This window comes from Odocoileus virginianus, chromosome 31 (assembly GCF_023699985.2).
Source record: "Odocoileus virginianus isolate 20LAN1187 ecotype Illinois chromosome 31, Ovbor_1.2, whole genome shotgun sequence".
Classification (NCBI taxonomy): domain Eukaryota; kingdom Metazoa; phylum Chordata; class Mammalia; order Artiodactyla; family Cervidae; genus Odocoileus; species Odocoileus virginianus.
Window position 1 is genome coordinate 10524617 of NC_069704.1, and position 14673 is coordinate 10539289.

At 38.4% G+C, this 14673-nt stretch overlaps 1 protein-coding gene across 2 annotated transcripts in view; it reads right to left on the reverse strand.

The window, feature by feature from the left end:
- Positions 1 to 14673, reverse strand: part of HSDL2 (hydroxysteroid dehydrogenase like 2) — a 54549-nt gene that overhangs the window by 22175 nt on the left and 17701 nt on the right. For both annotated transcript variants that reach the window (XM_070459276.1, XM_020905340.2), the window contains exons 4-6: positions 9680 to 9794; positions 7183 to 7286; positions 5666 to 5764 (exon numbers count right to left, since the gene is read on the reverse strand). In XM_070459276.1, coding sequence (XP_070315377.1) covers positions 5666 to 5764; positions 7183 to 7286; positions 9680 to 9794 — 318 coding nt within the window. The remainder of the gene's footprint in view (positions 1 to 5665; positions 5765 to 7182; positions 7287 to 9679; positions 9795 to 14673) is intronic.

Sequence of the window (14673 nt, forward strand, 5' to 3'; positions counted from 1 at the left end):
GTCCGACTCTTTGCAACCCTATGGACTGTAGCCCGCCAGGCTCCTCTGTCCATGGGATTCTCCAGGCAAAATATTTGAGTGGGTTGCCATGCCCTTCTCCAGGGGATCTTCCTGACCCAGGGATTGAATCCACATCCCTTATGTCTCCTGCACTGGCAGGACCACTAGTGCCACCGGAGAAGCCCTTTTGATGGCATAGGTGCATTTTATTGGTTTTCTTTCAGATTAACCATTTTTAAGCATATAGTTCTTTGGCATTAAGTACATTCAGAATGTTGTGCCACTACTGCCATCCATTCCCAGAACTTTTCAAAATATCTTAAAAAAAAAATTATCTCAGTAAATTGGTTTATAACAGTATAGATATTTCAAGTGTTTATATTCCGACTTATGTATACACTACAGCATGCTAGTCACTGAAAGTTTAGCTTGCATCCACTACCATACAGTTAATCCTCTTTACCTTTTTCACCCTCCCCCTCCCCTTCCCCTCTGGTACCCACTACTCTGTTCTCTGTATCTACACACACACACACACACACACACATTCTTGTATGTGTCCACTGAACCAAAGATACCATTGCTTATAAAGTGTAACCACCAGAGGGAAAAAAACCTGCAAATTAAACCGTAATACATCAACTATAAAGAGCAACCTGGTATCAAAGACATAAACGTGAAAACATGGGCATCTCAGAATCAGTGAAATATGGTACAAACTGCTTAACCTAGTTGATAAGTAGGTCCCTTGAAAATGGAAACCAGTTTTGGTTTCTAGTACCATAGAGGCCAGCTGCCACCTTGTCACCATGACCTCCCTGGTTAGCTGAGTTTCCACGTCTAAGTGTAATGTGGTCTAGGTGACGGACGACTGCAGCTGTTCTGACATGCCTTTGTTATCTCCCTCTCTACCGCCATTACCAAGATAAGCAGCCACCCGTTGCAGACTCCTCACCCCAGCTCACTCGAAACTATCCAAAAGCGGACTGTCCTCTCCTACCACACTTCTGATCAGTCCAGAGGCAAGAGGTAGCAGGCATTTTTCAAGAGCAGCCTTCATCCCTCTTCCCCTCCCCGGCCTCCACTTCAGTAGAAACTATAAAATGTGTCTTGTAAAGGGATAAAATTGTATTTCTGAAGGTAACAGAGTTGGGGGACCTGAGGGTCTCATGTTGGGAAACTACTAAAGGCATGATTGCTGGTCCATTTTCTGGATTTGTGGCATTCACTGGGGTGAAAGTTCTAGACCCAGAAGGGGCAATGTAGCCAGTGAAGAGAAGGAAAACCAAGCCAGAGGGGACAAACATTGGACCAGGACACAGTTTTGATTGTGATAATATATGTCACACTGTAGATATGTAGAAAATATATGCACTCGTTTTGTTAAGTGCAACGAAACTCTTCCTGGAAGGGCAATAATGTTGGGAGTCTGCTGCTGGTTCCAGCAAACATAGAGAACTACGCTATATGGTCCAGAAAGAAAAGATGTGTCTTTTAAATAGAGGCCTCAGAAACAGCGAGGAGCCTGAACACCCTCCCAAATCCATTTTCATTGCTTCCATCATAAATAATGCAATATTCTAGCTAGGTTTCCTGCCTCCTCTTTCCACAATCTTACAAGTCAGCCTATTCAGATGGCAAAATAAACTTCCTAAACCTACCTCATCACAAACCACTGCTCCTCTTTGCCTTCTGCAGATTATTGCTCTCCCGCCTTTAAAATCCTAAAGTGACTCTCTACTGAATACAGGTTAAAATTCAAGCTCCTAAACTTGGCAATCAAAACCCTTGGACTTAATCTGTCCATCTTGCCCACAACCTCACACCCACCCAACATTCAGGCCAATCCGAACTATTCGAAGTTGCTCCAGTTCAGCAGGAAATAAAAAGTCCACACCCCATCATAGATACACCTTAACAACTTCTTGTAGTTCTACCAAACACCCAGTATTTTCCCATACTTCAGACTGTTGTTACCTCTGCCAAGAATGACTTGTTCAGTTCTCCTTGTTAATTCCAACATCCTCAGTCTCATTTCAATTGTTTCATCAAAAGACCTCCCTTTCTGACTTTTAATCTGAGCTACATAGTCCTCTTGCTATGTTTCAAAAGTATCCTGTACATATTTCATCATGCCATGTATCATAAGGAGCATGACCATAAATTCAATTCACTATGTTATACAAGTCTAGGACCCAAAGGATCCTAGATGGATCCAATGGTTCCAAGATGTCAAGTAAACCTTCTATTAATAAAATGAACACCTCAATTAAAGCAAAGATCTAGGCAGTGAGCTGATTTCCCTGCCAATCCTGATAATGTCCTTCACATTCCCTGTCATACAATATTCTTCTCTTTTCTTATATAAACCTTTTATTTGGAATGTCTATTATGGACATACATGGAAGCTGATCATACTGCATTCATTTATTCATCAAACATTAATACTTATTGAATGTCTGCAATGATGATAATAAAATAGACAAAACAAATAATGTATCTTTAAGAAGCTTTTCTAGCAAGAAAGACATAACAACTACTGTTATTGCTATCAGTAATTTAAATTCAAATGCTGTAAGTGATGTGAAGGAGATGTACAGACACTAACTTTTTCACTCCATCAACTTCAATAACAGCAGTGATTACAGCAGGGGGAGGACCTTGAGAACGGATGAGAGAAGGAAAAGAAGAAAAGAGGCACAGAAAAGTCCTAGTTTTAAACTCCTTCTTTACTGTGATTCACAATAAGTAACACTTCTTATGAGCAAGACTAAAAATGCATAATACCTACACATAAACACTCATAAACATATGCATATTTCATTTATATGATATTCACATATGTTTTAAAGTTTACCAAACAACACTATTACAATGTGCAATGCTCTCTAATATTCTCTATTTTATTCAATTAAAAATAAAATGAAACAACAACAAAATTCTGGCTGCTACCTACTAAATCAATTTCACAATCCACTAAATTGATTTCATGCCTCACTAAATTGATTTCATGACTCACCAGTGAGTCTTGACATGTAGTTTGAAAGTAGCGTAGAAGCAGTTTTTTCACTTTCATCTTTTGCCTCATTGCAACAAATACCACTCTCCAGAAAATCTTAAAAGAATTTTGTCTGCTAGAGTATCATAAGGGAAACGAAGAAGAAATAAATCATGGTTCTGATCCCCGGTAAGTCAGGAAATAAAGGAATCTTAGTCAAACTGCAGTTTGGAATATTTAAAAAAACTGATTCCTCATAAAAAAAAGTTAAAAATAGAACTGCCACATGATCCAGCAATTTCACTTCTGGATATTTCCCTAAAGAAAACAAAAACACTAATTCAAAAATACATATGCATACCAATGTTCACTGCAGCATTACTTACAATAACCCAGATATGGAAGCAACCTAAAAGGCCATCAATGGATAAATAAGATGTGGTGATACATAATACATACACACACAATGGAACATTACTCAGCCATTAAAAAAATGAAATCTTGCTACCTAGACAACATGGGTGGATTTAGAGCATATTATGCTAAATGAAACATCAGACAGAGACAAATATCATATGGTTTCACTTAATGTGTGGTATCTGAAAAACAAAATAAATGGACAAAACAAAATGAAAACATACTGACAGAACAAGCAGGTGGTTGCCAGAGAAGAGTGGGGTACAGGGTGGGGCAAAACAGGTGAAAGCGATTAAGAGATACAGACTTCCAGTTATACAATAAAGAAACCTTAGGAATATAATATGCAGCATAAGGAATATGGTCAGTATTAGTGTAATAACTTTGCATGGGGACAGATGGCTACTAGACTTGTCATAGTGATCAGTTCACTGTGTATGCAAGTATCAAGCGACAATGTAGTAGGACCTGCAACTAACATAATACTGTAAGTCAACTATGTTGCTGCTTTTTAGTCACTAGGTTGTGTCCGACTCCTTTGCGATCCCATGGACTGTAGCCCACCAGGCTCCTCTATCCACAGAATTTCCCAGACAAGGATACTAGAGCAGGTTGCGATTTCCTTCTCCAGGGGACCTTCCCAGCCCAGGGATTGAACCTGCATCTTCTGCACTGGCAGGTGGATTCTTTACCACTGAAACACCAGGGAAGCCCTACATCAACTATACTTTACTTAAAAAACATTTTTTTAAAAAATTTCTGGAGTTCTTATTAGAAAATGAAGATGGTGATTAGAGAGCCGGGTGCAATGGCTAAATTTCCTAACAGTTACATTAGCAACACATCCCCGGGCTCCATAAACTCTGCCCCACAGCCCTCTGTTCTCTCAGCTTCAATACCATAGACAATTAGGCCTCTCACTACTGCCTGAGGCTGAGGAAATCTCCTCACCTAGCACACAGCAAATGGGAAGTGAAAGAAACCTCTCCCCTGTTCCTAGGCTACAACTATGGGTACATTTCCCACTGCCATACGTGGCAGTTCCATTCAAGAGTACCTCTAGAGCTATTATAATTTGCCAAAATACTGAATTAAATGTTCTTTTAGCAGACAGCCCTACCAACTGACTCATCTACGATGTGAAAAGGTCAAAGAGGTGTCCTCTGAACCGTGCACAATGTCTGCCCCATGGCAAATGTCCACTAGGTATCTGCTGAGTGATGAATGAACAAAGAAAATAATGCCAGAAGGAAGGAGAATGGGAACAAACAATATCAAGGTCCTTAGAAGTTATAGGAATGCATTAAATGATCCAGTGGGGAGAACCAGGAAAATCCTGTATTGACCCGAAGGAGCTTCCCCGGAAAGGGGGCACACTAACTTACATGTTGGAGGACTGATGCTAGTGCAACAAAGGTTCTGTTAATTTTTTTTTAAGTGAAATGAAAAAGTGATTCCCATTGTTTTCTCTTTGTCATACTTTTGTGGGGTAGGATTGTCATTTAGAGTGAAGATAATAAAAGAAGTTAAGCTTTTCATAGGCACTATTAAATATATGAATAAAAAGGTATAATATGAATAGTTGTTTTTCTTTTTCCTCCTTTAAGCTGTTCTGATACATAAATGGAGGATAAGTAGGACAAGCCTTCCCTTTGTGTCATTTCCCTCCCCTCATGTTTATACAACATATTCCCTAGCCTGCAAGCCATCAGCTTCCACTGTACATTTAACTCAAAAGCTGCATACAAAACCCAGCCATAGGCAGGTTAGCCTGTCACCTAAAGGGGATCCAGACACTTTGTGAACTCAGAACTTGTGTGAAAGTACAGAAAAGTCAGCTTTTCATAAAGGAAGAAGACAAATTGGTAAGAGTACAAGAAAGTAGAGAGGCATTTGCTGGGATGTGTGAGGAGAAAATAAAAGTAACTGCAAGAGAATCTGCAGAATTTAAGGTACCAAAGACACGGGTGGAAAAAAGGCTAGGGAGGCGCGGCCGGCCTTCTATCGGCTTTGACGAGACTCTTCCAGTGCTCCTGAATTCAGTGTTTCCAGTGCAGCAACCACGTGGCCACACAGAAGAGGACTGAACAGGGCCTTTCGTGTACAATTAAAAGCTGAACTTGTTTCCAAACAGGCATACTGAGGTTTCCTTTTGACGGTCTACTCATTTGCACCCCACCCCACCCACCCAAGAGTGTCTAAGACAATAAATGAGAATCCAACAAATGGATTTCTTTTATAAGTTCATACCTGTTTTAGGCCACAATGCATTGACTGCAATTTCACCTTTAAATTCTTCTGCCATTCCGAGTACACACATAGACATACCATATTTAGCAATAGTGTAAGCTGAAAGAAACCACCAAGAATTTAATTAAGAAACAAATTAATCCGTGAGTATAAACAACCAATTTCCTTCTATTACTGTTTTTCCTTGATACATTTTTCAGAATTATTTAATATTTATATTAGTACAAAAACTTTTAATGTACTATTTTTAAAACAACAGTTTTCTATGTAAGCAGTTTTAGATATGTATCAGGGATAAACTACTTTTACATATTTCCATCCTAGTAATTGTTTAAAAGAAAAGAGACAGTAATAAACTTTTATTCCTCTGAGTATTATGGGGATAAATTACATTATTATTTTTTTTTATCCTTTTTTCAATGAAAGTGACCATTTAAAGGAAAACTACTTCTAGTAAAACATAAAAAAAGGTTGCAAATTCATTTAACTGAGTCAATTAAAACAGACTTTGTTTTAGTTTTGTTCTATGGGTTCTTATTCCAAATGTCCTCCTTTCCAAATTTTATGGAATAATGTTGAAATAAGGACTAAGCATCTGATACAATAACCTCAAAAGAGGCACCCATACATAAATCTGTCATTTAGCACACTTCAGTCATGTCCGACTCTGCAACCCTGTGCTCTGTAACCTGCCAGGCTCCTCTGTCCATGGGATTCTCCAGGCAAGAATACTGGAGTGGGTTGCCATGCCCTCCTTCAGGGGATCTTCCTGACTCAGGGATCGAACCTATGTCTCCTATGTCTCCTGTGTCCCACATGGATTCTTTACCACTGAGCTACTGGGGAAGGCCTATTATTTAGCAAACTCATCTTAAATCATTAGTTAGGTGTGAAAAGTAAAGTATTTCATGGATAGTTTGGGTATTTTTTTTTTACGTTTTATTTTATACTAGAGTTATCAACAATGCTGTGCTAGTTTTAGGTGTAAGGCAAAGTGATTCAGTTATGCATATACACATATCCACTCCCTTTCAAATTCCTTACCCATTTAGGCTGTCACATAATACTGTGCAGAGTTCCCTGATCCAGACAGCAGGTCGCTGTTGGCTATCCATTTTAAACATAGCAATGCATACATGTCAATCATGGTAGTCTTAATCAACTTTATTGAAGAATAAGTTACATGCAGTAAAGCACACCCACTGGTACTTGAGGGAGCTTTCCAGGATGGTGCATATCCATATCTTCATTTGAGTATTGGTTATTCAGGTGTATCTATTTGTCAAAACTCATCAGACTGAACCATTAACAACTATGCATTTCATTTAATGTAAATTATACCTCCATTTAAAAAATGACAGATAAAAGATTAAGAATCTACTTATCTAAATGCTACCAACTTCTGCAGAGAAAATTTAATGTTAACACTATGTACAAACTGTGATTACATCATCGATACACTGATTTAAAGTAAAACAGATTGACTAAACAAGTCATCCCCTCACCCTACCACCTACCACAGTGCTGTTTGAACCACAGTGGATTCAGGTTCAGAGGTGGGCTGAGATTGAGGATATGAGCAATTTTACTCTTTTTCAAATAAGGAATACATGCTTTAGATCTGAAAGCAAAAGAAAACACAAGTCAAATTGCTAGCTTTCTAACAGCTTCATTACTTTTTAAAATTATATGTTAAACTACTTCTACAGAGCAACTGAACTTGTTCAGTAACTTATAGGATACTTCTATTGTTGTTGTTTTTTCCATTTATCGAGAATGAAGATAGCAAAAGCAACTAATATTCATTCTTTGAAACTTTATATAATAGCTTGACAATATGATCTGCCTGATGAAAACAATCAAGTAAGTAGCACATCAGCCTTAAATCCAACTTAGATTATCCTCAATTACATCATTCCAAGTCAGACAGACCTGGGTTCAAAGTCTCCTTCTGCCCTTCATTGTGTGATCTGGAGCAAATATATATATAGTATTCTGATTCTCAGTTTTCTCATTTGCAAGTGCTGGTAATACTTGCTACTATCTAGGACTAACCAACGGATTAAAATGAGACAATATATATGAAATACTTACAACGGTACATATATTGAACATGAAATAAACAACTGAAATTATTAGTATTACACATTCTGATTTTTTTCATCTTAGTATGTGTGGTATTCCTACCACAAAGAAACTGTAAGTTAATGACATTAACGCCCAACACATTACCAAACTTAATCTGTGCCAGCACACAATGCAATATTCCTTTGGGGGCAATTTTAGTTGTTTTTTTTTAAAATCCCATTCAAGAAACTAGGTATTTTACAAAAGACACAGGTCCAACATTTTAAAATATTTAACTATTAAGCTATAATACACAGCTTAATAACATATTGTAGCTTACTAACTTCATAGTGTTTAGTTTTATTTCAGATTCAATAACTTCTAGGACTTGAAACTGGTCCATTCTTCTTAAGTCAGTTTCTTTCTTATCAATGTACAAAATTCTTGTTACCATCTGCAATGCCATTTTAAGTTTATAAACCAAATACAATTAATATCACTAAAGTAAAGGGTTTTTGTACATATTGTTTTTCCTTTCCAAAGGTACTTCATGTCTACAGGAGTGCTGATAGTCATTAGAACAGTGAAGCTGCACCTCAAAACATCAACAGGAAACAAACAACCTATTCCAAGCAATAAGACCATATTTCAAACTCAAAGGAAAGAGTTCATTTCATTTACATTATAAACATCAGCTTCTCCTTTGATCTATTAGACAAAACCTTTCCACCAGCATTTTGCTTGCCTAACCCTCAGCATCACTAACCCTAACCAGGTACATTTTCCATGGCAACATGCCCTATCTTACTCATTATTTTGAAAACTCTTAGTGCCACACTTAGATACTAGTATCTTGGGCTTAATAAAGCAGCTAAGCTCACTGTGTGCTAACCACTGCACTTCTTAGCTTTCACATGAATCATGTTACTTTGAGTGCTGTAAGCTCAAAGGCCTATAGGGCATTTGAGTAAATGAATAAAGTAAGCTGGGTATAAGAAAGATCAACTGTTCAAAAATACAGTTGAGCCTTATTACAGAATTTCTATAAGCATGAATTTAACATGATACAAACACATATAATACTGGAGATGATAAGTTAAGAGTTGCTTATCGTGTTGCTCAGTCGTGTCTGACTCTTTGTGAACTCATGCCTGTAGCCCTCCACGCTTCTCAGTCCATGGAATTTTCCAGGCAAGAATACTGGGGTGGGTAGCCATTCCATTCTCCAGGGGATTTTCCCAACCTAGGGATCAAACCCAGGTCTCCAGCATTGCAGGTGGATTCTTCACCACCTGAGCCATGAGGGAAGCCCACTGGAGATGATCTGTTTAATTAAAACTTAGAAATAAGGCGAGGGTGGGATGTTTCGAGAGAACAGCATCGAAACATGTATATTATCTATAGTGAGACAGATCACCAGCCCAGGTGGGATGCATGAGACGAGTGCTCGGGCCTGGTGCACTGGGAAGACCCAGAGGGATCGGGTAGAGAGGGAGGTGGGAGGGGGGATCAGGATGGGGAATACGTGTAAATCCATGGCTGATTCATGTCAATGTATGACAAAACCCACTACAATACTGTAAAGTAATTAGCCTCCAACTAATAAAAATAAATGGAAAAAAAATTAAGAAATAAACATATGGTGGCCACACACACAAAAAAAAAACTTAGAAATACAAATAAGGATTGACTAGATTTCAAACTGATTGCTAACCTATTCCAATACATTCATAACTAGTTCTCTGACAAAGCAGTGCAACATTCTCTTTCATAGCTATTTTTTTGTTTTATTTTAAATATTTATTTATTTGGCTGCTCAAGGTATTAGCTGCACTACGTGGCATCTAGTTCCTGACCAGGGGTTGAACCTGGGCCTCCTGCATTAGGAGCGAGGAATCTTAGCTATTGGACCACCAGGAAAGTCTCTCCCATAGCTCTTCAACTTACGTAAGATAGGTGCCTCTAGTGTTGACATTCATCATCAAATCCACTTTCTTCGTAGGTGTTTCCAATGTGTTGGTCAAGCTAATGGCACTGGCATTATTCACCAAAATATCAATTCCTGTTTTCAAATAATCAACTTCTTAGTAATGTCATTTAGACTTTACAACAGAAAGAAATAAAAAATATTTATATAGTTGAATCCTGAATTCACAAATACTTCTTTTAGATAATACGACTGAGCAATTTACCAACGTAGGACTCAGTAGCTATGTCAAAACAGTACGCAGATGATTTTCACTGGCACTATGAAGACAGCCCATCATTAGGGTTCCACAGGAAACTACAAGGAAGCTTAGTCCTCAGTAGTGTGTAGTTTCTGTCCTTATCTGTTCTCTTAATTCCTCTGTCTCCAAGAAACTTAGGTCAACTTCCTTAAAGTTTTCCCTCCTCTCCAGCATCTTTCCAAGGTCTGCCTTCCTTCCAAGGACACAGGTCTCCCTTCCCCCTCGAAGGCCCTTACTTAAATCAAAGAGCTCCTTTCTTGTCTTGGGAACTGGGAAAATAGAAATGACCCAGAGTTTCAATTCTGGGCAAATCATCAAAGTAGATAAACTTATACACAAAATAAATTAAATCTAGAATTATAATTATTTCTGCATATTCTATCTAGTCCTATCCACATGCAACATTTATGGCTACAAGCTTAAATAATGTTAAATGAAAATGGTAAAATACAAAAGCATTTCAACACATTTTTGCACTTCTACATGGCTTTCATAATTCCTTTTTTTAAACTAAAGTACAGTTGATTTGCAATGTTAATTTCTGATAAAGTGACTCAGTTTTACATATACATATATATAAATACATATATACATTCTTTTTTATATTCTTTTCTATTATACTTTATCTCAAGATATTGAATATCATTCCCTGAACTATACAGTTGGATCTTGTTGCTTATCCATTCTATATGTAATGGTTTGTACCTGCTAATACCAAACTCCCAGTCCTTCCCTCCTCACTTCTCTCCCATTTGGCAACCACAGGTCTGTTCTCTGTGTCTGTGAGTCTGTTTCTGTTTCATAGATAAGTTCATTTATATCATATTTTAGATCCCACATATAACTAATACTATAGGGTATGTCTCTTGCTGACTTACTTCATTTACTATGATAATCTCTAGTTGCATCCACGTTGCTGCCATAATCCTTTTTAAAGAGCATTTAATATTCTGCCAAATAGATTTATGACAATTTCTACTGCTGGGTTAGACTGTTGCCATAAAGATCTTTTACTATTCTCTTGACTTTGCTTTGCCCCTCTCTCACATTGTGTGAATAATGGTTTAAAAGAGGTTATTAGGAGTGAGTAAGTGATAGTCACTCAGTCATGTTCAACTCTGCAACCCCATGGACTGTAGCTCGCCAGGCTCCTCTGTCCATGGAATTCTCCAGGCAAGAGTACTGGAGTGGGTTGCCATTTCCTTCTCCAGGGGATCTTCCCGACCCAGGAATAGAACATGGGTCTCCTGCATTGCAGGCAGACCTTTATCTTTATCATCATTATTTACCTTTATCATCTAATTCTTTATCATCTGGGCCACCAGGGAAGCCTACTAATAAGAGGCATTTCTAAGTTTAAAGACAGGTCAACTTAAAAAGTATTAGCAGATACATGCTTGACTTTATCTTATAATCCATAGACAATACATTAGAATATGTAATGAATCCATACACTTTTTCCAAAGGAATACCTGAGACTGAAATAGCAATAAAGTTTTAAATGACAATCAATAATCAGATGAAATAATTTAGATGAAGCTTTATCTCTCAAAGAGATGGGGACTCGGCAAGTGGTCAGAAAGGAAATACAATGTGCTTTTAACTTTGTATGAAAAATAATGTTCAGTTTCATGTTGCTGAATACAGTTCTGTTTTTGCCAAATAAATCCTCTAGTGGGCCCCAAAGCAAATGAAAGTAGATAAGGACTAAAGCTACACTGATTGTGCAAACTGGATCTGACTTGCCAATGATAAAGAAAAAAAAAATTGGGTCCAATTAAGAGGTACCAAAATTTTTAGACTCAGACGAGCCAAATTAAAACATTAGGTTGGTGCAAAAGTAATTTAGGTTTTGTATTGTTGCCCTTTGCCATTTGATACTGAAACACATTCTTAAATAAATGTGGTTATGTTATACATCATTTTAATGCACATTTCTTGCTAATGAATTATTACTTGCTGTTTATTTTATATGTATTTTAGACTATGGAAATGTTAGACAAAAAGGAAAACTCAAGAGATTTTCTTATGTAAGTTCAAAATGGGTCATAAACCAGCAGAGACAACTCACAACATCAACAACGCATTTGGCCCAGGAACTACTAATGAACGTTCAGTGCAGTGGTGGTTCAAGAAGTTTTGCAAAGGAGATGAGACCCGTGAAGATGAGAAGTGGCCAACCATCAAAAGTTAACAATGACCAATTGAGAGGATGATTGAAGCTGGTCCTCTTACAACTACACGAGAAGTTGCCCAAGAACTCAATGTCAACCATTTCTGTGGTCATTTGGCAGTTGAAGCAAATTGGAGGTGTGAAAATGAAAAAGCTTGATAAATGGGTGCCTCATGAGCTGACCGCAAATCAAAAAAATCATTTAAGTCCTGTCTTCTCTTATTGTATGCAACAACAACAAACCATTTCTCCATTAGATTGTGACGTGACAAAAAGTGGATTTTATACAACTGGCCATGACCAGCTCAGTGGCTGAACCAGAAAGAAGCTCCAAAGCACTTCCCAAAGCCAAACCTGCACCAGAAAAAGGGTCATGGTCACTGTTTGGTGGTCTGCTACAAGCCTGGTCCACTACAGCTTTTTGAATCCCAGTGAAACCATTATATCTGAGAAATAAGCTCAGCAAATTGACGAGATGCACAGAAAACTGCAACGACTGCAGCCAGCACAGGTCAACAGAAAGGGCCCAATTCTCCTTCACAACACCTGGCTGCACATAGCACAACCAACGTTTGAAAAGTTGAATGAACTGGGCTACAAAGTTTTGCCTCATCTGCCATATTCACTTGTCCTCTAGCCGACTATCACTTCTTCAAGCATCTCAACAACATTTTGCTGGGGAAATGCTTCTACAACCAGCAGGATGAAGAAAATGCTTTCCAAGAGTTTGCTGAATCCCAAAGCATGGATTTTTATACTATAGGAATAAACAAACTTATTTCTTGTTGGCAAAATTGTGTTGATTGTAATGGTTCCTGTTTTGATTAATAAGGATTCACGGTCTGAAACCATAATTACTTTTGCACCAAGCTAACAAATCAGGGATGGGACTTCCCTGGTGGTCCAGTGGTTAAGGCTCCAGGCTTCCAATGCAAGGGGAACAGGTTCAGTCCCTGGTTGGGGAACTAAGATTCCACATGCCACATGGTGCAACCAAAAAAAAAAATTTTTTTTTAATGAATCAGGGCAAAATGGTAAAAAATGATACAGAAGAAAAGGCATGTATGTATGCCTGCTGCAGAAAAAAAGATGGCAGGGAAGATTATATCTGTGGTTTATGAAATAGCATAATCTACTCAAGACCTAAAAACTCTGAAGATGAAGGCAGGCAAGGTGAGAGGCAGTACTATGTGGCGGAAGTCCCTGAGGGCCACAGGTCTGAAAGCATCATCCACTGCTCAGGACTTTGTTAAGGATAATTCCCTGGCAGAGAGAAAAGTTAGGAGAAAGGTAAAGTCTTCTCTAAAAGGCAGACTTCAAAAGCCTACATAACTCCAAACCACACCATAACAGCAGCAACCACAGTATGGAACTGAAACCAAACAAACAAAAAATACAGCCTTGAAAGATCTAGGGGAAAAAAATACAGAGAGAAGAAAAGAGCAGGCCGTGAATCATCTCATAAGTGTGACATCCAACCTGATTAGGAGGCAGCACCAGCTGAGTTGCTGAGCAGAGCTCACCAAAGAACTAAGATTCTGCATCGTTATGCCAGAAAAGCAGAAGTTCATGGGCAAATGGGAAGCAAAATATTTTAAATACATCAATGTGGATCCTAAAGAGGAGGGAAGGAAATGTTAGGGAAGATTCCAAAAGAGAGCTAACTCCACCACCAATTTGCACTTTCAGCAAGAAAACATAAGTCTTTCAGATGCCCATCTCAACAAGAAGTAGCAAAATGCATTGGCAGATTTTCTTGCTCCAAAGATATGAAAAGTATATCTTCTCTCTTTTTTTACAGTCTTCACTGAACTTCTTACCACACTGCTTGATTCATGTTTTGGTTTTTCGGCTGCGAGGCATATGGAACCGTAGCTCCCTGACCAAGGACTGAACCTGCATTCCCTGCATTGGAAGGCAAACTCCTCACCACTGGACCGCCAGGGAAGTCCAAAGCATATCTTTTTGGCTGAAGATTTCTACCAACTCAGCTAAGTTCCAGGACATGAATGCCAAGTCAATTAATATGGATCAACTGGCTTCTGAAGAAACAAAAAACAAGATTTGCTTTTGTCCCTTTCATTTTTCTCTGTCTGTTCCTGGGAAAGTAGATCACTTGATAGATAAAGCTGGATCAATCCTGCACTGAAGATGCTGAAGGAATCACGCCAGGTTCAATGGAAGACAATCTAAGCCACGGTGGCTAAACCAATCAAGACCACCCATGCATCTGAGTGAAACTTCCTTGGCTGGGACAAAACAAAGTTAGGAAATTGGAGAGGACAGATTTCTGGGCTTTAATTCTTCCAAGAAAGAGATTTCCGTTTGGCTCTTCAAATTCTCTGTGGCAACAACAGGAGAAGAAATAAACTTGTGAGATGCCAGCTACTCTGTAAGAGCCCCAACCTGGAAAGTGGAGGTCTTCACATTTTGACACTCAGGTGCATATTTTCAGACTATGCTGTCACTAATACACAATGTGTAACCCCTTCTGGTGAAGCAGATCAGACAACACAGCTAGAATTCAAGATAGGAAGTTA